At 37.4% G+C, this 27,688-nt stretch overlaps 5 protein-coding genes across 5 annotated transcripts in view; 1 reads left to right on the plus strand and 4 right to left on the minus strand.

Annotated features, from left to right (window-relative positions):
- LOC107565136 (ladderlectin-like) overlaps positions 1-635 on the minus strand; it is a 1,975-nt gene extending 1,340 nt beyond the window's left edge. The window contains exon 1 of the mRNA XM_016250352.1: positions 599-635. Coding sequence (XP_016105838.1) covers positions 599-635 — 37 coding nt within the window. The remainder of the gene's footprint in view (positions 1-598) is intronic.
- Positions 636-8,321: 7,686 nt separating this feature from the next.
- Positions 8,322-9,752, minus strand: LOC107565146 (lipopolysaccharide-induced tumor necrosis factor-alpha factor homolog). The gene is made up of 4 exons (XM_016250364.1): positions 9,593-9,752; positions 9,398-9,496; positions 8,520-8,712; positions 8,322-8,430 (listed from the first exon to the last, which is right to left on the minus strand). The coding sequence occupies exons 1-4, from the start codon at positions 9,750-9,752 to the stop codon at positions 8,322-8,324; spliced, it is 561 nt and encodes a 186-aa protein (XP_016105850.1).
- Positions 9,753-12,253: 2,501 nt separating this feature from the next.
- On the minus strand, positions 12,254-18,601 carry pdia2 (protein disulfide isomerase family A, member 2). The gene is made up of 11 exons (XM_016250721.1): positions 18,308-18,601; positions 16,462-16,668; positions 16,225-16,358; positions 15,927-16,064; positions 14,142-14,258; positions 13,843-13,968; positions 13,529-13,726; positions 13,307-13,427; positions 13,047-13,228; positions 12,567-12,695; positions 12,254-12,456 (listed from the first exon to the last, which is right to left on the minus strand). Exons 1-11 carry the CDS (start codon positions 18,546-18,548, stop codon positions 12,391-12,393), a joined length of 1,659 nt encoding a protein of 552 aa, XP_016106207.1. The 5' UTR covers positions 18,549-18,601; the 3' UTR covers positions 12,254-12,390.
- Positions 18,602-20,310: 1,709 nt separating this feature from the next.
- Positions 20,311-21,195, minus strand: LOC107565156 (uncharacterized). The gene is made up of 2 exons (XM_016250374.1): positions 21,176-21,195; positions 20,311-21,090 (listed from the first exon to the last, which is right to left on the minus strand). The coding sequence occupies exons 1-2, from the start codon at positions 21,193-21,195 to the stop codon at positions 20,325-20,327; spliced, it is 786 nt and encodes a 261-aa protein (XP_016105860.1). The 3' UTR covers positions 20,311-20,324.
- A 3,001-nt stretch (positions 21,196-24,196) lies between these two features.
- pgap6 (post-glycosylphosphatidylinositol attachment to proteins 6) overlaps positions 24,197-27,688 on the plus strand; it is a 20,800-nt gene continuing 17,308 nt past the window's right edge. The window contains exons 1-3 of the mRNA XM_016249453.1: positions 24,197-24,343; positions 24,622-24,799; positions 26,049-26,259. Of these exons, the coding sequence (XP_016104939.1) occupies positions 24,283-24,343; positions 24,622-24,799; positions 26,049-26,259 (450 nt within the window). The 5' untranslated portion in view covers positions 24,197-24,282. The remainder of the gene's footprint in view (positions 24,344-24,621; positions 24,800-26,048; positions 26,260-27,688) is intronic.

Here is a 27,688-nt window from a genome sequence, read left to right on the forward strand (position 1 = left end):
TCGGCATAAAACTTGGTAAAATGATTTCAGTGTGTATAATTTTTTTTACATTTCCAGCACATTTTAAGACTACCGTGTAGGCTATAACAGTTTGGATCGATATGTTATTTAAGAAATATATGTATTGTATACCATGAGTAGCTCTCAGCCACATTAATTTTTAAAAAGTAGCTCTGAGAACCCTGAGATAAGATATTAAAGTCAATATCAAGGAGTCATTCAAGGTTCGGCTGGTTAATTTAGACAGGAAATGGCAGGTTTTAAAGCAGTACCCTCTCCTGGTAGATGCCGTAACTACACCATCAAGGTTTGTGTTGTTCATTAAAGTCCCCCTGCTGTCACTTTATCCCTTAAAACACATATAATCAAAATTACATACAATAGGTGCAATAGGTAATTGTCTTCAGAAAAGGTTTTGGTTGAAAGTCTCTTCACATCCTGATAGCAATCATTAAGTTAAGTGGTCTAAATGTATTTATCTGTATTTATATATTCTGTGGAAGGCGTAGGACCAAGAAATGTTCGTCCAATCAAAACGCTCTGTTCGAGCGTTTTAAATGGCTTTCCTACCTGCCTGTCAACTTATGTATTAGCATACCTCTGGGCACCCAGTTCGCACAGACAGGATATGTCATCAGCGCGTTCACGCACGCTGTGCAGACAGAGTGAGAATGGCAGACAAACGTCAACAACCCGATCTTCCTTCCTTTCTTCCTTCCCTCCCTCCTATCCGATCGATATGATCCCTGAACAGTGTTCATTGCTCCCTACTCCCTGAGCCGGGGAAATCTGTTGAAGTTTACTTCACTTCTGAACATGGGCTGGAATTGAGAAAGGCTGATGTAACCTATTGTAATAATGTTGTCTCTGGTATTCTGGTCTGTGAGCATATATGCGTTCAGGGGGCGTGGCTTTAGATGGCGGGTTGCAGGGAGGGTGGGACGATCGCTTTCAATGCTATCAGGCTAAAGTTAGCATTTTCCAAAATCTCCTACTGCACCTTTAATAGTTTTTTTTTTTTACAATTAACAGTGTCAATTATTGCTCGCTTAAATATAACTCTACAAAGCATATGAAAAACACCAGATACACATGTCACTGCTGAGAAAAAAAAACTGGCTGACTGGTTTTAGCTGGTGTTTGCAGGCTGGTTTTAGTGGGATTTTGACCACTTCTTTAGCTGGACAGCAAAAAAAAAAAACAACACTCCCATACTTCACGTTGGAACCAACTAAGACCAGCCAACCATCTTAGGTTGGTTTTAGATTTGTTTTCCCCAGCAGGATTAAAAACATGATTTTCACCACAGGATTTCTTTAAAACTCAAAAAAGAGAGTGACTCAACAAATAAAACAGATGTACATTTGCAGTTTAAAGTCTATTTCATTTTATTTATTTTTTGCAAAGATTGACATTAAAATTCAAAATCAAAGCATGTCTGCTATAGTCAGAAATTTGGAGACTTTAGAATTCTGTGATGGACAGACATGAGATATTATTTTAGCAATCAAAATTAGGATCAGAAATCAATTCTAGCCGTTCTGGAACAGATGAAACTGAGAAAAGTATCGCAGTGTGCATCATTCCAGAGTTGCTCATCTGTGGAAATTCAGTTACGTTATTCAGGAAATGAACTGTCAAATATGGAAGCCATAAATATAAATGTGTAATAAAATGTGCAAGGTTTGAAACCTTTACATGTTTTTAATAATATTGTGCATTTTAAAGATTCAAATGTTCATATTAATAATGAGTGTTACAGTTGGCTCAGGATCTCACAGCCATAATAATGTTTTGTATGGTAGTAACCAAAACAGCCCAGAAAACATGGATATTAATTTGAATTCAAAGGCATTAAACTTTTAGATAACAGTAGAAATATAATAGCTTTTACATTTTTGCATAGGAGGAGTAAGTCTCATCACTCTCAGAGTTCAGAGTGACTGAAGAAATTTAGTGTGTTAGAACTAAATTTCTCCACATTCTCCAGCAGTAAAGATATGAAAATTATATCTCTTTTTTATATAATTAAGTAAGTTATAAGTTAAGGGTAAGTTAAATGGACGAATTATTGAAAAAGTAGCTATACATTAATTGAGTACATTTATAGTACAGAAGCTGTAAGAAAAGGAGGACATATTACAAAATTTGCAACAGTTAAACTTAAAATGTCATGATGATTTTGCATTTTTGCCATTATCTTTACAAGACACACCGGGGACTTTATGTGAGCTTGAAACATGTTTGCAAAGTTTCGTTTATTACGGGTTAAGAGGGTGTTGCCAGACCTCAAAAACAACAGAGTCTGATGAAACAAAGCCACATTAATGCCTCGCCAATATAAGCTAAATAAATCCAAATACGGGAATGTACTCCAGAAATAACATAGAGAGGGGGGGGGGGGACATTTTTAAACGACTGTTTGAAAAAAGCAAGTCCAAATAGGTTACATTTAAAACAAGCAGAAATGGCCATACACAATAGAGCAAACTGAATTCAACGACACTATCAATGGCGGTTTATGCAACTTGCCGGATATAATGTACCTGTCACGAATCCGGTCTATGAACTTCCGTTCACTCACCACTGGGGTGGGCGATACCAATTATTTTCTTTCCGATCCGATACCAAGTATTTTCAAGACAAGTATCGTCGATATCAATACCGATACCGATACTCCAATGAAATACTTTTATGAGTGATTTTATATTGTTTTTTTGATAGCCATCATTATTAATATTAAATAAACTGCAATAGACATGAAATTCCCTCAGAAGGAACAGATGATGCAGTGATCCCAAGAATTTTTTTTTGCTAGTTTGCTGAGAGCTGGGAAGGTTTGCTCATGATTTCTCCACCAAACTAATGGCCCTTGGTTTCGGGGAACTACTTTCTCCTCAGCATAGCGACACATTTCAATGATAGAATCACTGCTTCTTGATTGTTGTTGTTGTGCTGAACCTGGAAGTCAAAATCCTCCCATATGCCTCCTTTAGATGTAGCTGATGCAGTTCGTGGGGCCACTGGAGGAGTCACTGACGAGGCACAGCTTGCTGTAGGTACTGACACAGACCTTAGGACAGATGTTGAGGTAGCTTCTAGTGGTGCAGCAGCTAACTCCGATGTGGCCAAGTGGACATCCTGCATTTCAGATAGGAGTCGCTTTTTCACTGCTTCTACATGATCTTTGTCACGAAATGCAAGAAAGGCGCTGACAGCGAGGCTGTGTATGGTTTCAACCCCACTGAATCTGCGCTGACATTGCTGTGCCAGTTCTGCGGCAAAAGAGCAACCTTGACGCTCACTGGCAGCAGTTGCTCTAAGAAGCAGTGATACTAGCGGAATGACCTTTGAGATAGAAATGTGTTTTTCTGCAGATACCTCACGTGTTGCCTCCTCAAAAGGTCTCAAGGCCTCAATGGTCAGGTGGATAACAGACCGCTCTTCATTTGTAAAGCACTGGTCACTCTTCCCAAGTAGGAGGGCTGTTGTAACTGAATCTATTTGAGAATCGATCCTTTTGATACAATCAAAAATATCGATCCTTTAGGATCGATCCGCCCATCCCTACTCACAGAGATCACCCACTCATTACATGGACTCTCACACTACGCAGACTGTTATGGTGCGTTCAAGTCATGTCGGATAGATCGTATTTACGAGTTGAACGCACATGAACGCCACCATAAAGTCGTTATTACGAGTGGGGAAACTCAAAATTTTCTTTAAGCCCCGAGTTTCAGAGTTGGGGGCGTGTCAATGAGAAACATGGCGGAATCGATGGATGCAACGTCTGTAGTTGACAGTAAATTTTTGTTTAAATTGATATTTCAGTTGTCCTATAAACTTAAATTGGTCATGTTCTTGTTACGCAGCTAGTTAATGAAATCCAAGTAAAAAAATGCTATCATTTTTGCACCTATAGGTGAAAAATCTTTTGATTTGCCATGTTGCATGTTTTATGAATATTAAAAAACGCAAAACACACCTGATGCGAATTCTTTGGTCTTCATTTTCTATAAGCAGAGTTAACAGACCCTGTTGTATTTTCTTGTAATTTATTAAAAGAAGGTACACCGCCATCTTGTGCCAACTAAACTGACTTGAACGCACCTGACGTCGTAATTACGAATTGTCAACTCGTAAGTAGGTACGAAAGTCCCAGGAGGACTTGAACGCAGCAGTACACTTGCCTTGTCCAAATACTCACACTTGTAGTCTTGGCCACTTGAGAGCACGTGCGCGCGACAGGAAGTAAGTGCGCAAGACTGTCCCAGGTCTTCAAAATGCCAAAGTGCAGTGCCCTTAACGCACACTAAATCCACACTATCTTGAATACGCTCCGGAGCACTATTCGAGGCTTAGTGTATCCCATCATGCATCATGTTTTGGAATAAATCTAAGATTTGCAGAGATCTCGCGAGAGGTTACGGAAACTTTTCCCATGTAAGTTAAATATTAATATAATAATTAGGCTGTTATTACATATAATTTGGTAGAAAAACAGTGTTGCACGTTTTACTTGTGCAAAGATGCGTAGTGGTGATATTTATTATTTATTATTTACAACATTTGCAACTGCTTTTCATCACTTAATTAGAAGCAGCTGCAACTTAAACTGTCATCTGTTATAGGCACTACTGAACAGATATTTAGAAGTTGATTTTAAAATGCAAATTTAAATAAAGCTATGCAAACACTTGCATTTTTACAACATTATAAGTGTGTCCCATACGGTAATGAAAAGTTCTACACACACTTGTGGTCTTCATCCTCGATTGAACACTTGGGCCAAATGCAGGACATACGTCATATAAGTAGTCAAGTGGTCAAGTGCAAACACCGAAAGTGTGGGTATTTGGACAAGGTGACTATACCCTGGACTACATTTCCCATCATCCATTGCAACTGATTGCACACAGCTGTAACCAATCACACGCTCACCTGAAAGCTACTAATAACACACTATATAAATCAGTCTCACACCACTATTCAACGCCGAGTGTTGTTTAGCATTTATCACACTTCTAGCGGTAGCTACTTTACGGTGCCAGTTCCCGGTCTAGTCTAGTCTAGTCTAGTCTAGTCTAGTCTTGCCTTGCCTGTTTTCCTGTGTGAAGATCTTTGCCTGTGTATTACGGATTACACCTTTCGTCAAGCCCTCTGGATTCATTTCGCCTATCGAAGACCCACGCTTGTCCTAGGATTACTCTTTGTCTTGCTTGTGTTGTACCTGTTTGCCATTGTTTGACCCATGCCTGTTATAGGACCACGTCTTGGAAATAAAGCCTTGCATATGGATCCGCACGTCTCGCGTCTCGTTCGCCCCGTTACAGAACCTTTCTTTAGTCGCTACTTTGATTGAAAATGATGGAAAATCAAACAAGCACAAGATACAAAACCATAACGCTGTGGTTATCACTGTGAATCGCTAAGCATTTCGCAGTGTTTGTCACTTTCGGAACTTTGCAGTATTACACTACTGGGAGAGTGGGGATGGTTGCAACACTTTTTGCATTTCCTTCAGCTTTTCAGAGACCGTTTGTATTGGAAAGCCAAAATTCTAATACAATAAAGCCACACAGGGCTGGCCTAAGCCTTTATGGAGCCCTAAACAGAATTTTATTTAGGGGCCCCGCGATGCCGCCAATACGACTGATTATTGTCAATGCTTGATCATTTGCACACTGAATCTAACTCACCCATTATCAATTTTATTTGTTATATAGCTGTGTTGTTTACATCATACCAATATTTTTACCCTTCTACGATTTTTAATTATAACAGTAGCAAACCCACAAGAGTGGTCAGATGTTAATTTGCATTCAAAGTCTTACAGTACAGTGGCATACTTAATGTGTTAAATTTAGCCGCTTAGTTCACTTATGCCTTGGGCTGACCCTGAAGCCACATCTGTCAGCTACTCACCCACACTTCTGAAATGTGTACTTATGACAATATATGTACAATTTATAGGCTATATGAATAGACAATGCCAAATGTTGCAACTGACCCCACAACAGGGGACATTAGTCCAACTTAGACTTTAACTGATTTTTAACCTATTTACTTAAAAAAGGAGAGATACCCAACTATTGAAAGGGGTTCTTTATTAATCCATAAAATATGACAGAGACACATCGGAACTTAAAGACAACTGTAACGTTGCAAGAAAAAGGTTTGAAGCTCTCAAGAAAAGATTTAGAACTGACAATGCGCTCTATGAGAGATACAATGATGTGATTAAAGAATATCTGCACAAGAGATATGTGAAGAGGTAAAGGACACATCACCTATAGAGCAGGCTAGCACAGTGAAGTATTACATGCCACACCATACAGTAATCCGAGACGATACGGAAACAACCAAACTGAGAATTGTGTTTGATGCGTCTTCACACGAAGGGGGGTCACCCTCCCTCAATGACTGTTTACTTATCGGGCCCAACTTAAACCCAGACTTACTTCATGTGCTTATTAAATTCCACCTTCACAAGGTCGCCTTTACAGCTGATATTGCAAAGGCTTTTCTGCAAATAGGACTGAAAAAAAGGGATAGAGACATTTTGAGGTACTTATTGACCTATGATCCCTCATCACAGAACTCTAAAAGGGAGCCTTGAGTTGTGTTTGGAGTTGCATCCAGCCCCTTTCTGTTGGCAGCGACAATTAGAACTCATCTCAAACAGTATGAGTCTGAACAGCCAAAAACTGTTGCACTACTCCGTGAATCACTGTATGTTGATGATCTCATTGTGAGCTTGCCTGATGTGGATGAAGCTTGTTTTATCTCAGCGAAAGCAAAGGCCATATTTTCTGCTGCAGGAATGGATCTATGGAAATGGATGACCAACTCCTCTGACCTAAGAACAAGATGGATAAAAGACCAGATTGAAAGCCAAGCAGATTCAGGGACACACAACACTGCATTGAAAGTGTTGGGATTGATATGGAGGCATGACCATGATGACTTTGTGTTTGACTTGCGGCAAGTGCTGGATGTTGAACGATGAAACGAAAGAGAGTACTAAGAGGAGTGTTCTTCAAATTTCATCATGCAATTTTGATCCAATAGGTTTCCTAACGCCCTATACTAGCCGTGTAAAATGTCTGTTCCAGGGAATGTGGGAGCGAGGACTCAAGTGGGATGAAGAACTACCCCCAGATTTAGCCTATAAATGGAAGCAGTGGTGTGATGAGTTGCCACAGCTACACCTCGTGGCTATACCTAGATGGTATCACATCTTGACAAATCAGCAAGTTGAGACAGTCAGACTCCATGTCTTTTGCGATGCGAGTGAAAGAGCTTACTGTGCAGTTAAATATCTGCAAGGCAAGAGTGAGACTGCAGAAATGATTTAAACTCTGGTAGCCTCAAAGTCCAGAGTTGCGCCACTAAAGAAAATTACGCTTCCTCGACTGGAGCTAATGGGAGCCTTGATAGGAGCCAGGATAGCCCATAATCTGTTAAAGGCTCTAAAGATCAGGGAAAACCATCTCCATATGTGGACAGACTCAAGTCTTGAACTGGATCCATAGTTTGGCGCAGAAATGGAAGCCCTTTGTGGCAAATCGAGTGACGGAGATTCGAAGGATTCACTGTCTGGTGGCTGTTCTTCCTGCCGACTCAGTGTCTATGATGAATAATAAAATATTTAATCTAATGAGAGACGTTTTAGAGAAAGCACGAGACTTGGGTAAGCCATATAGAATACATCTACCTTTATTCACGAATATAATATTTGTATCCTCCAAACACTATCACATAACATACAATCTGTCAGTTATCATCAAGGAAGCTCAGTTATTACAGGAAAATCAGTTATTGTTTTGTATTGTAGACTATGTATTTATTGTGTATGATATCACAGGCATTCCTCAAGTCATAATCATGACCAAAGTGGATAAAGCATGTCCACAAGTTCAAGAAAATCTTGAGAAGATCTACAGAAGCAAAAAAATAAAACAGAAGGTGAAAATTAAAACCTCAGTTTTCAGTCTTGATTCAAGGTTAATATTAAAGTGCTACCTATTGCAATACAATAGTCACTCAATAGCAACGCTCTCCCACATATTTAGCTATTCTAACTGCGCTTATTTCCGTCGTTGGTATAAGTGGCAGTGGGTGGTAATAGACTAGAAATTTACAGTTTTATACCATCGTGCTGATAACGTTTCTTTAGTCATTCGGCAATCCTACAGACTGAACCACCGTAGGGAAACCATCCTAACAATTATTTTAATACATTATGGCAGTTTATAGACTTTTAGAAGTAAGTATAGATCATAATGTTGAATGTGTGTGAGAGTTTGGAAATAAAGTCATTTGCGGGTGTATATTCCTAAGTGCTTATGGCAGTAAGGACAGGAGTGATGGGCATCTTTAAAACCCCTGACACAGAATGGGATGAGGCAAAATCCACAAATGAGCCTGTAAAACAAACAGACAATGAGAAATAACTGGCATATTTAGATGTATCACCCACAGTTACAATATACAAGTTTGTCAATAGTTCTTACCCAAGTACAGTTAATAAACAGCACATGCCCCATGCAGCAGAACCAGATTTATATTTCACATTAGTGATGATGCTCTTATTGCAGTACTTGCACACAGTCGCTGTCGGTGTGTCATCCAAAAGAACAAGCATCTGCTGTGGCTGCACCACGACCACCTGAGGAGCTACAGGCTGCACTATCTGCTGCATGAATCCTTAAACAGTGAAAAAGTGGTTATGGCCAGGCCATCCACATGCAGATGAATTTGTTTCTTCATTGGAACAGATTTGGAGAAATTTTAGCATTACATCACTTGTTCACCAATGGATTCTCTGCTTTGAATGGGTGCCGTCAGAATGAGAGTTCAAACAGCTGATTAAAGCATCACAATAATCCACAAGTAATCCACACAACTCCAGCCCATTAATTAACACCATGAAGTGATAGTTTGTTTGTAAGAAACAAATTCATCCCCTTTTGTCCTCTCACATCAAAATCCACCGACATATTTGTTTAGAACTTATTTTCGCTTGTAAACAGTGCTTGATCTGTGCATATTTCTCTTTTGATTTAGACAAGATGACTTTTTCACTAGAGAAAGCAATATTATGGACTAGTATTTTAGCCAGAAGCAACAGTCTGAAGTTAAAAATGCCTTAATTTGTTTACATTAACCTTTCAAGTCATGTGGATTATTGTGAGGTTTTTATCAGCTGTTTGGACTCTCATTCTGATGGCACCCATTCACTGCAGAGGATCCATTGTTGAGAAAGTGATTTAATGCTAAATCTGTTCTGATAAAGAAACAAACTCATCTTATCTCAGATTGGCTGAGAGTAAGTACATTTCAGGGGAAAACATTTTTTGGGGGGATGAACTATTCCTTAAATAGCACTTACTTTGTTCTCTGTGTTCGACTATTTCGACTCGAGGCACATTGAGGACAGGGTATGGGTTTGCCCTCCTATTAGGATTTTGAGGACTCTCTTGAAGATTGACTGTAAACAAAAAAAATCTATTAATTTATACTTTTCATTCTTATATATATATATATATGCAATTTATATGCTGCCCTCAGCAGCTGCAGCTCTTACCTCTCTCCCTGTCAGCAGGTGGCGCTATGGCGACATTATAATCAGGTGGTGGTGAAGCTGGAATTATTTCCTCATAAAGGGGAAACTTATTAAAGTCTTCGTAAGCGGGCGGTGGGGATGTGGAGCCTGCTGTTGCTGAAGTACATGCGGGGATATCCATCTATTACTGGATATAATGAGTTAGTATACTAAATACATGAAAATACGACGTGCTAAATCTGTGTACATTACCTTCTGATAGAAATACTAATACTAGTCAATTAGGTGCTGATTCAGTCATTGCAAAAACAGTCTGACTAAATCTAATTAAAGTAGGAAAATAAAACATACTTTCTTTCTAACCAGCAGTGATTTAAAGCGTCATATGAGAGGAAAGTGGGACCCTAGTTATATAAGATGCCACACTGAAGCGTTCAGAGGTTAAACAAAGTCATGATGAGAGTCGGTAGTAGGCCTATTACTAAACCATGTGAGTTGTTTTGAATCAGCAAAGAAAAAAAAGTATAATTAGAGAATATATATTTAAGAGCATTGTTAAAAAAATGTATAATAAAATGTATTTGAAAAAAAAAAAAATATATATATATACTGTATATATATGAGTAATTTAACCTGATCATAGGCCTATAGATCTAATTCAGACCCAGGACCCATTATGTAAGAAAGACACTAAATAAAATAATTCATTCCACATTATAAAACTTCCATATTGATTTCCAAAAAGTGCTTTATACTTGTGTTTATGGCTACATGACCAATTGTAGCCTCATTTCAGTCTTTCAGCTTTTTCATTCTGGATCAAACCTAAAAGGTTTGTGTTACCAGCCGAGATCCTGAACAATGTTAGGAATGAAAAGAGCACAAGGTGGAATGTCCTTACATTAACCTAATTCTTCTTTTACAAATCCAAAATGTGTTTTTTATTCATCTATATGATATATCACTCCACATGCTGTATATTATTTGATTCTATGCCTGATATTGCAATCTCAGATGTGAACTTGGCTGAAAAAAACAAACAAACAAAGTAGTCGCATGTGGCGTGACATACAGACCTTACTTCCCATGTAGGTATTGAAGCATGTTTTTCTACTAAACATCGATGCATTTTATCATGTATAGTTAACTTTGCCAAATCATGTCCGTTCCATCATACATACAGTATACGTTTAAACAAATACAAGTTGAAATAACACAGGTCACCGCATGCCATACTTTGTGTTTCACCTTACTTCAAAATGCTTTTTTGTCATAATGTAAATATTAAAGCTGAAATTTAAACAGGCGTATATAGCTGAATTATTCTTACCTGCGTGTTGATACTTCACAGAAATGTTTTCTTATGTCATCATCACTGCCTGACTCACTCTACTTGTTTACCTGTTTATCTTTACTATCTGTGCATTCCACTGCAATGAAGAGGAATGTGCAGCTACATAGTGAACGTGCCTTAGGGTGAGTAAAAATAATGCTTCACACAGACATGTTAAACGTATTCTATTGTGATTTGGTTGAATGATTTGATCCAGTTGTGATTAACATTAGTACTCCTTTCCTTAAACTACTGTATCGTGGCATGAGAAGAATATATCTTGCTGTAGCTTTGTTGCTTATGAAATATTTAGAGTACAAACATGGATGTTGTATCATAAATGTGGCCAAAGGACATCAATGAATGAATTCATCATCATTTGTTTACTTTGTAAATAAAGGCCATGGCATCAACAAATGCACTAAAAGAATCATAAGGGTAAAACTTGCTAAAATGTCCATGTTACATTTTACTCCAAAATCAAAGGATAGAGAAGAAATGTAATGCAGTAGCGATTCACCAAGAATAATCTAAGAAACTGTCGTTGAAACTGTCAAAAAAGTTATACTACAGTAAAACCCGAAATAAATATACACTGTAATACAGTTATATTGCGTATGCTGTAAATGCAGTAAAACACTATCGTGATGTAGACATACCTTATTTTTATTTTTTATTTTTTTGGCATAACCCTAATGAAAATATGGACAAAAATGTGATTAACGAAATATTTAGAGTACAAACATGGATGTTGTATCATAAATGTGGCCAAAGGACATCAATGAATGAATTCATCATCATTTGTTTACTTTGTAAATAAAGGCCATGGCATCAACAAATGCACTAAAAGAATCATAAGGGTAAAACTTGCTAAAATGTCCATGTTACATTTTACTCCAAAATCAAAGGATAGAGAAGAAATGTAATGCAGTAGCGATAGTGGTTCTTATTAGATTCTTTGACAGCAACTTTGACAGTTTTTTATTATACTACAGTAAAACCGAAATAAATATACACTGTAATACAGTTATATTGCGTATGCTGTAAATGCAGTAAAACACTATCATGATGTAGACATACCTTATTTTTATTTTTATTTTTTTTGGCATAACCCTAATGAAAATATGGACAAAAATGTGATTAAAAACGTAATGATCATAAAAAATATTCTTCATGTTAGCCATGCTCTTGACAGTTTTCTGAGATTCATCCATATGGCCTACTCTTTTGAAGGCAAATACTGATACTGATAGTGTCAAAATTATCTCACACCACAGATATAAATTAAAGACCAGGACCATGAATAAAAACCTTAATGTGTTAAGTTGTTTTTATTAAATTTAGTCAGGTATGTAGTTTGTTGAAATGGTCCAGTGCAACAACAAAAAAAGGCATTAACATGACAAAACACAGTTTGGCTCATTGGCATACAGTAAGTCTCACACTGATCTTATTCAGTACAAATTAGTTTATTTATGCCTTGTTTTTAAAGCTCATCCTTGCTAGTTTTATTGGTAGATTTTGGTGACTCTTCTGTTGGTTCATCTGACACCTGAAAAGCAAAAAGAAACTCACCAACTATATTATTCAAATTAAAACGTTCAGTTTTTTGCCTCTTATAACAGGCTAAATAATCAAGCCATCTGTTGGCTTTTTACTGACCTCGTCTTCATCATCTTCATCATCTTTGTCCTCGTCATCATCTTTACTCTCTTCTTCTGGTATCACTCCTCCATTATCCAGAAACTTTGAGAAGGTCTCCAAATCTCTGTTTCCATTATAATCAACAATCTGTTCGCACAAAGTATTTTAAAAGCATTTGTCAGTATGTACATGCTCAAATGTATTTGTATTGGTGATTAGATTTTGCAACAATACAAACATTCAAGCAGTTGAGATATGCTATATATAGTATATATCGCCCTATGCAAGTTTACATTCCAAATTGGACATTCCTAAATATCAAACTTTTTATAAAGAGCTATTATATTTTGTGAAGTAATAAAAGAAAAGATTTGCTATTTATTTTAGTAACAGCAACTTTGAAAATAATTTTGAATAACCAAAGAAAAACAACAACAACATACTATTTAATATCCTTTTACAATATAAGAGTATTTAAGAGTGTATGTTGTTGCGAACCTTCTTTTCAGCCCCAGCTGGAAAGTATTTAATGGTGGGAAATCCCTGTATAGTGACATCTTCCACATCATTTTCTGTAGCGTCCATTTTCGCAATGATTATATTCTCATGGTCTTTGTATTTCTCACCCAACTCATCCCATATAGGATCCAGTTGTTGACAGTGACCACACCATGGAGCATCTGTAAGGAAGGACAAAAATGTTAAAGCCACTATTAAATACTTTTATTTGCACTTGAAAATATAAAGTGCTAACTTACAAAACTCCACAAAGACGTTCTTAGTCTCATTAAAAGCCACTTCGTTGAAGTTCTTCCCTACGAGGACTTTAACTGGATTCTTCTCCCAATCCTCTGGAATTTTTTGAGTCTTCAAAAAGGGCTAGATTGCAGTGCGATACTTAATTTAATTTATTTAATTTGTAAAAACATTTACAGCTGCACATATGCTGCAAATGAAGATGATTGGTTACAGAAACACACCTTCATGGTACCATCCAGAACACCCTGGCTAAATGTTCTCAGTGTTTCTTTGTTGATGGTTGATCCTTCCATTGCATATGTCACCACTTTGTCAATGTTGATCAGGCGAATAATAGGAGCATCATTTGCAGAGATGCTGAAATACTTCAGCACATGATCCGATTTGTCAGACGTGACATCTAATGTGATGAAAAGCACCTGTGCACATACACACAGACTGTGAGCATGGCAAGATTGGAAACAGCTCTCTATCCCAATATGAGTTGATTTAAACTTATTTAATTATAATTTAGCTATTAAGTTAAAACGCTTACTTTTTCCTTAAACTCACTGGCAACATCTCTGAAATCTTCTAGCAATGCATTTTGGGATTCCACAGTTGTGTTAATGAATAGAATCATGTGATTACGGACCTTAGACTTAAATATTTGCTCAGCATTCTGCAGAAATATAATATAAATAAAAAAATATATGAAATTAGAAAGATGTTAATCACCAATATCGTGATTAATTTCATTAGCATACATTTTATTTTATTTTAAATTGTATTATTTAAAATTGTATTTTTAAGACTTTTTAACATTGGTCAGTGAAGTGAATTTTGAAGTGTTACCTCTTCATTAAATGGAATGACAAGTTTCATGCTGTTGGCATGGATGAATGAAATCATCTCTCCTTTGTCTAGCTCGCTGTCCTCGGTGAGTGGCTTGTCTGCCCGCTTTTCATCAAACTGGAATGTATACAAAGAGAAGAATGTGTGGGTTTGTGATAGGAACATAATAGAGCGAACTACGCATTATTTTTTATTTACTTTTTTTAAACAAAAAAGTTGGGATTTTTGGGGTGTGAGCAAATTATTTTAAAGGGGTCATATGATGCTTTTTTAAAGATCATTATTTTGTGTATTTGGTGTAACAGAATATGTTGACATGCTTTAATGTTCAAAAAACACATTATTTTTCAAATACTGTACATTATTGTAGGTCCTCTATGCCCCGCCTTTCTCGAACGCTTCGTTTTCTACAAAGTCCCTCCTTCCGACAAGCACAGTCTGCTCTGATTGGCCAGCTGACCCAGTGCATTGTGATTGGCCGAACACCGCAAGCACTCGTCGGAAATGTAACGCCCCTTACCATAATCACGAGCTTCATCTTTCAAAATAAATATAAAGACAGAACCCGAAAGGGGAACAAAGTTGCGTGACAGACACTGGTGAAGCTGGTATGTGTTTGCAGTACACAAGCCACGGTTAAGACAGCTGACTCCACTGTGATCTCTCTCTCACACACACACGCGCGCGCACGCACACACATGCACACACACACACACACATGATGCGCAAAACTCCGCATTTGAACAGTCAATAGCAAATACTTAAACTAATAACAAAACAGTAGCTGATTCAGAAGCGCCAGATTGTCATAGCAAAGTCAGAATTACCTCCTCTCCTAGGTTCACGAAACGGTCGCCCATAAAATGCATTGCTGTTCTGTTGTAAGTCATCTTAAAGATTCCTAAATGCATCTACTTCTGGAAGGCCAAATAAAGTGCTTTTGCTTTCGCCTAGAAACACACAGTGTCTCCCTGACATGCTGCATCAACCCTAGCTGAGGTTACTGAAACCACGCCTTCTTTCTTTGCGTGCACATTTGGTCGGCATTATGCAAATATTTCCACATAGTGAGGTAGATATGTGGGGGCGTGTTAGAACTAGCCGTTTTAGGGGGGCGTGGCAGAGTCTTAACTTTGATAAAGAATATCTCTTTGGTTTTGAGACTTTAGTCTTTGCAACTTCAGGGATCTTATCTATGCACAATCAACTTGTAACACTCCAAAGAGAAAGGAAAACTTGAAATCGCATCATATGACCCCTTTAAATTAATCTTCAAATTGAATAAATATTCCATTTCAGGCACACACTGGATATTTTGTTTACCTAAGTCTTTTAAGCGTATGGCTTTCACTGTCCTCAAACTAAGACTGATGATAGCATAAACCAATGGCTGTCGAGTGCGGGAAGAGAACACACATTTTTTTGGTTGACTGAACTGACTGAACACAGCCCGTTTGCTGAGTGAGTCAGCGTTATATTACTGAACTAGACTGTAGGTGTTTCAATTCATCATGTAGTAGATCTATCTTGTTTAGATTAAGAAGAGAAAGGGGATTGTGGAAAATGACCGTACACATTTAAAATTAGGTAAGGATGTTATTGATTTAAATACAAAATCTTCCTGAAAGTCCCTTTCAAGTAGTTTAATAATAACTTGAATTTTAACAGAGAATAGCAAGACTTCTTTCAGTCGCGAATCAGTTGAATGAATGATTCAGTGACTCACTATTTGCGATGTAAATAGACAACGAATATATTAGATTTAAATAGGGGTACTGAAATTACCTTCTTGAAAAGCACCAACGAGTCGCTTTTTACATCATACTTCTTGAAGAGTTCTGGGTTGCTTGTGATGCCGAAGTCAAAGTCCACTGCTATTAAAGTTACATCATAAAATGTCTTTGCCTTATCTCCTTCCAAATCCTGGGACAAATTTCAATAAATTAAAGTAATAACTTTTCAATGATACATCTTTTGTTATAAATAGAGAGTGCAATGATATGTTTTACTAGAACTCTTTGGCTATAAGGCAATGTCATATCTTAAAAAGTCAGTTACTTTATGCAAACAATAGGTAATTTACCTGGAAGAATCCAACCACAACCACATCATGTGCATCCAGCAGAGCCTGTGCACTCTTCACATCATTGAGAACAGTAGCGCTGGGCCCCGTGTGCCTCTCCAGCCACCTTGTGATTCCTTTTACCGTTCGCTTTCCTGTTCAAATCACAGAATAATGCCTATGAGCTTGTGTTTATAGAACACACTGTATGACAATAACATCATGCATGCAAATGCACCAAACAAATAAATGCATTACCAGAAAAATCAGTGGCATTTTGCCTATTGCCGTCTTTGAAGAATTTAAGAGTGGGAAAACTGCCCACGTCGAACTCTGTGGCAAAGTCTTTCTCTTCGTCGATGTCCACTTTGGCCAGTCGTACTTCAGATGACCCATTTTTCAGTAATTCAGCCACTTCTGCATAAATGGGCTCCAAATTGCGACAGTGACCACACCATGGAGCATCTTTTTATGTTTTAAAAGACAAGAACAAGTGTCATACTAGCATGTTGTCACAAAGGCTATATTTCAATAACTAGAAGGTTTTGAGCAGTGCCAGCCCGACCTAATAAGCGATGTAAGCGGTTGCATAGGACCCCGTGACCACCAGGGGGCCCCATGTCAGGGTTCAGACAGTAATGCTGCTTGATATAATAACTTTGATAAAGTTTCAGTCGGGTGTGTTAATATTTGAAAATGAAGAGGAGACACTATAAAACTGGTGCAGACTGCAGAGAAGTGGGAAAAGAGAAAAGAAAGTGATCAAGAAATGGGTAAGTGGGGGATTTTAAAAATATATTGTTGAAATGGTGAATGGTGCATCATGCTGCGAGCGCTTTGAAGACACGCTGTGAATGAAACAACAGTAATGAACATGAATGGTATTGTTACAGTGGGCAATTCAAAATACGCGAATAATTCTAGATATCTTATTATCCCAATGGTTTGGATTTTTAGAACGCACATTATCTTATTTTCCATCGACCAGTTAAGTTTGACAACACTACGTGTTTACTGCGTAAAAGTTGGGTCAGATTTTCTCATTGAGCTAAACAAAAGCAGCAGAAGGGCTGAATTGAAATGCAAGTTCGCTCTCTGACAGCAGGTGGCACTTTAGGAACAGCCATAAGCCGTTACCATGGTTACCCCTCTACACAAAGCAGGGCGCTGCTACTTCTGACACCTGCTTGTTTGTCATGCAGGTCAAAGTCAAACAGTATTTACATGTTTTCAAACAGCCGTTCAGATTATTTTTATTCACTTTGGTGTTTATCAAATAACACCAAATATTTAAATATACCATATCTTTATTCACACATTTGTTTACACGTATATAATCTGCTTGTTTAGGGCCCCCAAAATGCTAGGGCCAGCCCTGGTTTTGAGTCACACATAGTTTTATGAATTGTTCAAATGCTTTGGAACTTTCTATTCAACAGATCCGGAAAAACACTGATAGTAATAAGAAATGTTGTGAGAATTCAGCATATATTCTACTGATCATGTGACACTAAAGAGTGCGGTAGCTAATGGCTGCTATCACATCAATGAATTATATTTGAAAATATATTAAAACAAAACAGTTATTTATAATAATATTTCATACAAAAGGCTTTGTGATCCTTAACTTTACTCTGAAATTGTTTAACTGTTACAACTATTCACTATATTTTAGGTTCAGAGCATGCAGTTCAGAATTAAATGCCAGTTACGTTTCAAAATGCATTTGCGTAAATGTTGACATTAATAATATCAGTATTTTTTCACCTTGGTTCTTACATTTTACTGCAATGACAATAGCATAATACACAATTGTATCATTTGCATAACTGGCCCTCCTTACAAGCTTGGGAGAAATAACAGGTGCGCTCCTAATGGATGATGTGTCCAACAAATGCTAATAATCTTTGAACTTGTGCTGCTTTTGACAGGATAGTTTAAATGCGTGCAGCTGAATATAAAACTTTCTAAATGATAATTTAAATCATTTTGAACACACATTGAAGTAAAAATATATTGTAGTAGTGTTTTCTTGCATTATTTAGACAAAGATCAGAATGACCATTTGCATGAATGACCATTTCAAAAGTCATAGAGTACTTACAAAATTCCACAAGCAGGTATTTGTTCTCACTGAGAGCTCTATCAAAGTTGACGCTATGAAGGACCAAAACGTCTTTCTCTTCTGTAATTTCTTCTGTCTTCTCTGGTTTCTCTGGTTCTGTGTCTTCTTCAGAGCTGTCCTCTACTTTTTCCTCTACTTTGTCCTCAGCTGTTTCCTCCTCTGCCCTCACACACAGGCCGCAGAGCAAGAGGGTGAGACCCAGGATGTGTAGAAGCCTCATGATCGATCAGTTCAGTGGCCTACAGAGAAAGAGCGCTGAAATGAGCTGTAACATGCTGCTGTGTGGTCTTGTGGTGCTGATAAGAGCACACCGATGCTGACGAATCATTGAAAAGCCTGCGTGGTGCAAATCTACTGGTCTTACTTGCCACTTCACATGAGCTCTGAAAGTGAGCCGTTGGAGAGTGGAAAATTAACATCAGATTACAAGCAAATATAATAACGTAGGAAATTCACATCACTTAGTATCCTGAGAATGTCTTTATTGCTTGCTTCCAGTTATCTAGAATAGTGTCCAGTAGATATCATTGAAAAAACAAGTAGTAGTGTGTGTGTGTGTGTGTGTGTGTGTGTGTGTGTGTGTGTGTGTGTGTGTGTGTGTGTGTGTGTGTGTGTGTGTGTGTGAATTAGCCGTGACCAAACCACGTGTCCATATCTGGCCTTTCTGCCCATGTGCCACACGTAAGCACTCAGAGGACCGAAATGAAGATCTGCACACATGCACTATTTAAACAAATTATGAAATTATAGAGAGGGACATGCACTCATTTTCCCACACACTCACTGCATAGACAGAGGTGGGATTCTGTTCTACCAAAACTTGTATTCCCTGTGAATTATTCAGCTTAACGGCCTGTGGTTATGTGGACAAATATAGACATCTAGTTCAGTGTGTTTTGTGCATGTAGTATGACAGGGCAGATTCAGTTACCATTCATTATTAACAGGAAATGTGTTGAAACCAGTTTACCAAGTGCCTTTCATTCTGTTTTCTGTCATTGTTCTACTGATTCAAAGTCTATAATGAACATAAATGTGAGTGTTATTCCACTTCTTTCTTGAATACTTGATTGACTACAGGCAGTGTTATTTTAAGTATCATTGATATACTATTATAGTTTTTGTTAATATTTAGATTTTTTAATATTTTCTGATTTTACAAGATTTTTTAATATTTTCTGTTTTCACTTTAATTTGAGTTAAAGTTACAGAATTTTCTGAGCATTTTTGTGATTTTTATTGATAATTTTTGATAATGTCTATAGTTTTTATTACTTTTTATTTATTAGTTTTAGTTCATTATTTTAGTACTTTATATATATATATATATATATATATATATATATACACAAAAATAATAAAAAATAATATATATATATATATAGTTATTTTGTTTTAAAGTTATTTTGTTTTTAATAAATGTGTTTTTCCCTTCATGATTTTTGTTTTAGTTGACGATAATAACCTTAAGTGCAGGTAGGCAATTTCCTTCATTGCAAGTTTCATTGGGTTCACAAATGGTCACATTGGGGTTCAGTTGTTGCAATTTATTTTGTGATTGTGACCTAATTATACATAATTTCTTACTTATTTCTGCCTTGTAATTGGTCATCTCTGTGTGAGGCGTTAGAAGCGTTATTGATCGCAAACAGGGTGTTTTATTAGCACTTTGTTGCATACATTTTTTAGCAAAATAATTCTGTCTTTTTATACATGAAAATAAACTCGAGAGTAAGAATGATATAAAATGTTGTAGGAGTAGTATTTTAAATTGAAAAACTGAATACTGAATGCACTGCCAAAAAAAACTAAAGTTAATTAATAAAATAACATAAAAAATATTACAATGAAAACAACTGAGAACAGAACATGATAAAATGCACTTTTGTCTTGTGCAGATATTTTACTGAAAAACTAGGCAGACATTAAGAACAAGAAGAAAAGCAGAACAAATTAACAACATGATATTTTGCTGTGTAGAAGACAAGCTGATTGATTATGACAGTGGATAGTCACAGTTGAATTCATTGGGATTTTCTCTGTCCATGGCCCAGTGAGCAAGTAAATCACTGAAGTCTGGTGTGCTTGAGCTACTGAGAGTCCCTGAGATACTGGAGCTGGTCATGGTGCAAACGCTCGTGTTACTGAACAAACTCAATGACGTGTTGATGTGACTGGAGCCCTCTGATGTGTTAATCATCCTGAGAGAGTTCTCTTGTGTGTTTGCATCACCCAACACGTCAAGCTGATGTGCAAAAGGCTCTGTCCAGAAACTGTTTGGCAGGCGACGTTGGTTCATGGGTAAACCCCGTCCTTTCCTTTGAGCGTCTTGAAAGAGCTCTGCAAGGGGCCCGAGCAGCTCAGGCTCCTCCGCCTGCCCTGATGATGCTACTTTGATGAAGTCAGCGTAGTACCGCTGGCGGCCCCCGACTTTTGGACACGGTCTCTCTGCATAGATGTCACAGGCATCAGGGTCTTGGCTTCGGCCGAAGTAGCGCTGGACATCGTTGCTGATGAGTTCAGCAAACCGCAGGAGCTGATTGGTCATCTCAGCGTTATTGGGGGATGAATCAAATCTCCATGGCTCTTCCTCTTGAGACTCACTGGCTACTGCATCCTCGTCCTCCTCCAAACTGTCCTCTCTCAGCTCCTCTTCATATTCTTCTTCGGTCTCCTCCTCATCCTCAGCCGGAAAGAAGCAGGGAGGGAAGGGTTTCGCCAAACCCAGGTTACTCAGCGTCCTGATAACACTTGCTGCCATCCTATGAAGAAAATTATATGTATACATAAATATACACCAGATTGGGGACAGTTGTCACGAAGAAAAGGGCTATATCTCGGTAATACCGAATGGTCGATACAGACATTTTTATAGTTTTCTCATAACAAGAGTATTTTTTTTTGTTTAATAAATGCATATTAAACATATATGTACACACACACACACACATGTTTTAAAATACATATATGTATTTTAAAATTATTTTAATTTTAACCATTGTGTTTTCTGTAAAAATGCTGGACAATAAAAATGTTATAACTTGTGTAAGATTAAATGTGACAACTTTGTTATATAGCTAACAGAAAAAACACATAAGCATGAAAGAATTAAAGAAAAAGAAAGAAAAAGAACTTTAGAACATGTTAAAATGTGAGTCTCTCTTACCGTGTAATGCTCGATGGATGTCGCTCGTGAAGTCGTGCTGTCCGTTTCGCGTTATGGATAATTAGCGGTTTGCTCATTTATACCCATCGCTCGTGGGGAGTCTGTTTTCTGAGCAAATATTTAGACGCGCGTCTGTAATTGTGTTCTGCTCAAACAGAGCGTGAGTTTGTCTGGGCTCCCAGCAACCGGCGAGACGGACGGAAACTGGCGCACGCGGCGGCCGCTTCGCTTGCCGGGGGACGCTCAAGTGTCCGTTCACCTCCGCGCGTCTGACTCACAGCTGTTATCGTGTAGCTGGTGGCCACTTAAGGATGAACCTAAAAAGGCGTGAAATCGCATCTTACGCCGTTTTGACTTTTGAATGAGCCCCTTTATAAAACCCCATTAAAAAGACAAGCAAGCCAAATGACGCCCATTATGCTCCGTTGATCTGTCTGAGGTGCGTTTGACCTTATAACTAATGTGTCACGTTTATATAGGCTACAGCAAATCAAAAGTTTATTAATTAAGTGCACAACACAACAGTAAAGTGTTGTTTCTGCAAACTACAAATAAAGAAAAGAGAGACTGAATCATAAAAAAAGCTATGGTGTAAATTCAATTTAAGATCTAAGAGCTAGTTGTTACACAGTGTATCTCATTGTCACAAAGGCTAGCCTATATCAAAGTTATAGGCTAAATTAGACAAATGTGTGCTTTCACTAGCAGTTTTTTAAAATGTATTTCAAAACACGTTTAATTAATATTCATTATCTGACATAAAATTTCAAGATTATATATCTATTTCCCCTCAAAATAAACCTACACTTTTCACTGGACTCAAAAGTGACAACTAACCCTGGTCTTAAATGGGGATTATAGCAAACAAACCTTTTTAAACTACAATAAAATTACAATTAAATGTAGTTACTAGTCGCAAATTATAAAGTATAAAATATGAAAACAATTTTAACGTCATAGAAAAAATTAATTCAAGGGTTTTTTTTGGTTTTGTTTCTTATATAAATAAGTATATAAAAGTGCATTTATAAATTGAGTGTAAAATGTCAGACTTTCTAAAAATAAAATGCCACATTCAAAATGCTTTCCAGGTAAACAGTCTATGAGGTGGCAGGAGGAATATACTGTAGTAGAAGCAGCTTAACATGATGTATGTGTGTGTAACATTGATTAAAGACTAAGAAGAGCAAGAGAGAGTGTATGTGTGTGTGTGTGTGTGTGCTCAGCATGAGTGAATATGAGCTGGACGCAGGGCAATAGAAAAGCTAATGGCCAGCAGTGGAGAGCACAGCATCTGGACTAACATATGTCAGAGAACAAGAACACTTAACTGCAGCTTCAGGTTGGTCAGACAGCATGTAATGGCTTAACCATCCGTCACCCACAGGTGGACATTACACATGATTACAAGATTTAGAACTGTCCTTCTGTTATTTTACAAAAAATAGAGTTCTACATTATGGTTTAATAATATATATATATATATATATATATATATACACTGTGTTAATTTAGAACACTGAATGTATACACAAAAACAATAATCAAACATTTCACATTGCACAAGTGCACAAGACAACTACTGAGACATGTTCTTTGTCACTTCAAATTTTAGTTGTATAGTCCTAAAGGGTTGTTAATCATAATCTTAATGCAAATAAAGTTTGCCAGAAGGGGAATTTAGTATGATCTTAGTATGATGAAGAGTTTGTGTATGAGGGTTTTTTATTGATTTATAAAAAGGGAATATATATATAGAGAGAGAGAGAGAGAGAGAGTTTGTGTATGAGGTTTTATTGTATAAAAAGGCATAATACATACTGTACATACATACATTGCATTTTAGAAATGTTATATATACAATGGCACATTTATCATGTTTTTTTGGCCTTTCAACATAACAGTATGAGGTCTTGACCAGCATATAGCACTGTTGCTGTTTTCATGAATTCTCACTGTAACCATAAATATGGTGGATGATAGTTGCAGTATATATAGTAATAATAATAATAATAATAATAATAACAACAACAACCAGCAGTTGCTGCAGTATATGGCTGAAATCTTAAATATCTTGACTCATTTATAAATATTTTTCATTTGTTTTATTGCTTTGTTTTATTCCAAATACTTTTGAATGATCAAAAAGTAAATACATAAAATAGTAAGTAAATGCAATTGAAATCTTTTTTGTGTGTGTGTGTGAATTGAATCCCACTATGGCGAAGGCCTGGCTCATGAATATTAATCAGGTCCTTATGCCGTTGCTTGGCAACCATTCTGAAGCGTCCCGCAGGGAGATGGTCCTCACTGCAGAACACAAGATCCAGGGGGCGTTGTTGGATCCAGATCCAACACCTCCCACCCTACATATACCTAAACCTACCCATCTCCACCCCCTGATCCCTAAACCCACCCATCTCCACCCCTAAACCTACTAATCTCCACCCCCTAGATGTGGCTCCAACCACGCCCTCTGGATCTTGTGTTCTGCAAGTGAGGGGCTACTGAATCCTTCTGCAGCGCAGACTTATCTTATGAATATTACGATGGCCTTAGGACTCAATTAATATTCATTAACAGGAACTACCACCCGATTGGCCTTTTGGAAGAATGACACGAACCTTAAGTAATATTTATGAGCGGCGAAGAGGACGTTATGCATAGCCTACGTATGAAGCCGACGTCCAGTATTTCTGTTTTGAACCAGGAAGTAACGAGTTACAACAGTCCGTAGACATTTGAAGAACACTACAATGGGCTGACTGAGGAGAAGCTAGACTGCATTATGGAAAAGTATTTTGCACCGTGCCTTCTACTGTATGTTATCGCTGGCTGTTTTGCTGACGGTGAGTTTTTGGGAGCGCTTTAGATATCATAGATATATATTTGCGGTATTTAACAGCCGTTTTATCAGCTTTTCGCTCTTACCCAAATGTCACAAAAATAGGCATGGGTTTTCGTAAATATTTTTAGTCGTTTAGGTAATCGAACGCAAATCTGTTTCGTAGTATGTTTATGCATAAATAAGGTTTTTACATAAACATGCTGGAAACGAATAAAAGGATCTCGCTTATTGTGATTGTTTGCATCTGACGCTATCATGACGTCATGCTCTGCCCCCCAGATCTCACTTACTTGAACGGGTTCTACTCTAAAACGCCTCAGAGGCTGTCCAAATACAGCTGGTTCGGTAATGTTCGGCTCCATCACTTCAGAGTACCGGAAGATGCGGTGCTCGTGCGGTGGCTGCTCACCGTCTCACGGGGATCCGGACTGAACTGTGGCAACCAAAACATCACTGTGTATGTATGGTGAAATTAGGACGGTAAACAGGCGTGTGTGAATAATCCATGAATTTGAAGTGCTTTCAGTATTGAAATAATCTTTTGAAAGCTTTACCATGATAAAAATGTTTCCCTCCAAAAATCACGCTTTTAGGTAAAAGTTTGGGTAAATTTTATGGAGAACTTGCTATTATGCAACACTGTGATGAAATGAAATGTGCTCAAATCCTGAAAAGCTCTTTGAAGGAGATTTACAGGGTTTTATAGTTGTAGTAATAGCTGTAGTTGCTATGGTATTTTGGCAGAAATTATGTTACTGTGGTAACCCATTTGAAAACGTCCAATATCAAGCTTGGGTTTTAATGTTTCTAATGGTTTATAAATATTTCAAGTTAACATGAAATGAAAATGTACCTTTTCTATTTTCTAAATGCATGTTATAGATCTTATTGTGAAGAATGCATGTTTCTTTCTCTCTCTCTCTTTTTTTTTTAATGTTTTGAACCTTGTAATATTCAATCAAAATATTACAACTGGTCTTTGGGTTTAGACCTGTGATGTATGCAGGACTTGCTTACATCTGTGTCCACTTTTGTGTGCAACGTCCTCATCTCAAAATCCAATCAGACATAGATACATAGAACCAAGTCCTCACCTTACTCCCCCCCCCCTTTTTTCCCCATGATTTTTGTCACAATATGGAAGAAAACATCTGTTTGTACTTCCGTTTCATTGTGACGTTAATGTTTTCATTTTTACAGGTTTACGTCTATGCTGCTTACATTTCAGTATGTGTTGATGCATCTAAGAATTATCACCATGGAGCTCTTTCTTAGAGATCACTTCTTGGAGACTGTATACAGAAGACAAATTCTCATGAGAACTCTTAAACTGAGAAGCCCAAGATTATTGTGTACGGCATCAATACCAGGAGACCTGCTTAAAAATGCTTGGAAACATGCAGACTATTAAAGAGCACATGCAGATGTCAAATCATTTCATTTATATACTAATATACTCCTAAAAGATGACAAAATAAACTTTTAGCAGCTAAAATGCACCAACAAATTAAGGAAAATTGTTTATCAAACCATTTCATGGGGTATTTAACCTTAAGTTGCCCCAGAGACTCTTCCTGAAAGAAGTACTGTATACTATAATAGTTGGTTATAAAAGTAGTCAAAAGCAACTAAATGACAAAGTAGTAATATGTTTTCTAATTATGTCGCTTGACATTGACTTTTGTCCATCTAATGCACATCAACAGGCACTTTAGGGCAGGAGCGCCCCCGGTCATCAACCCCATAGAAACAGCCTTTCCGAACTCCACATCTGTGTCTCTTGCTCACAATTTGACGCTGACCATTCCCAGTGGACAGAGCAGCAATGTGACACTGTTCAATGTGACCTATCCCAAACCTGGAGACTGGTTCCTTGCTGCTCACCTGCCCAAGGATGAAGGGAAGATAGAGCAGCAGGTGTGTGTGTGTGTGTGTGTGTATATATATTATATATACACTGAACAAAATTATAAACGCAACGCGTGACTGGTTTTCGGACCCCCCAATACAGTAAAACTGCACATTTTAGAGTGGCCTTTTATTGTGGCCAGCCTAAGGCACACCTGTGCAATAATCATGCTGTCTAATCAGCATCTTGATATGCCACACCTGTGAGGTGGATGGATTATCTCGGCAAAGGAGAAGTGCTCACTAACACAGATTTGTGAACAATATTTGAGAGAAATAGGCCTTTTGTGTACATAGAAAAAGTCTTCGATCTTTGAGTTCAGCTCATAAAAAATGGGGGCAAAAACAAAAGTGTTGTGTTTATATTTTTGTTCAGTGTAAATATATATATATATAAGGGATGTAACGATTACTGGTTTGAAGATAAATCATAATAAAATTCCCCACAGTTAGTATTAACGTTTCATCTTTTAATTATCATTAAAACCGTATAAGATTACCTCAATTTGAACAACTCGAGATAAATATATACTGTCCAGCATAAAGCACAGTAACATTAACAGTCTAACGTGCGCACAGCACAGTAGTTTCGTTTTGAGTGAAAACAGGGTGGAAAAGCGGGGAGATTTTAAAAGAGTGCTAAGGGATTATTATATATATATGATCATTATACAACTGAATATATGAATGAATGAATTATATGAATGTACCTCTGAAGGTTCTGACTGTCTTCAGAAACGATTCGATGGCATTTTGTTTTCATCTTCGCTCCATGTAATACCTAAAGGAAGTGTTCTCAATCATAATACTGCTTTGTCCGGAGGTTACCGGTGTTGTGCCGAATTCTGCACCCCTGCCAGATTATGCACCCCCTCGTTGAAGTCGCTACCTGATTGCCTAATCCCAACCCCACCCCTAATCCTAATCCCTCCCCCACACCTAACCCTAAACCTACCAATACTAGGGGGTGCATAATCTGGCAGGGTGCAAATTTCGGCACTACACTGGAAACAGCTGTAATTCAGCTTTTCCATAAGCGCCACCTGCTGTCAGCGAGTGGATTTACAGAGACTTATATTTACATTCAGCCTGTGTGCAGTTTCTGTCTGGCCAAAAACGGACCAAATTTGCATGCCCTGCTGTAAATTTTGACCGGTTGATGAAAAACAAGCTTATGTGGATTCTACACATTTAAAAAATTCAGATAAGTTCTCTAGAATTATTATGGAGCAGATAAAATACATATAATCATTTATTAATCAGTTATCATTTTGACTTATATCTTTTCTTTATTTAAAGGCTAAAATGTGAGGTTTACTTTTTTATGAAACTTTTTCAAAGCTTTGTTTGAACATTTACATTAGATATTTCAACATGCTATTAAACTGTTGTCAGTCAAGTTGTCATTTAAAATCCGAACATCATTGGTAATGTTATT

The sequence above is a fragment of the Sinocyclocheilus grahami genome, unplaced genomic scaffold (assembly GCF_001515645.1).
Source record: "Sinocyclocheilus grahami isolate Dianchi unplaced genomic scaffold, SAMN03320097.WGS_v1.1 scaffold25.1, whole genome shotgun sequence".
NCBI classification, from domain to species: Eukaryota; Metazoa; Chordata; class Actinopteri; order Cypriniformes; family Cyprinidae; genus Sinocyclocheilus; species Sinocyclocheilus grahami.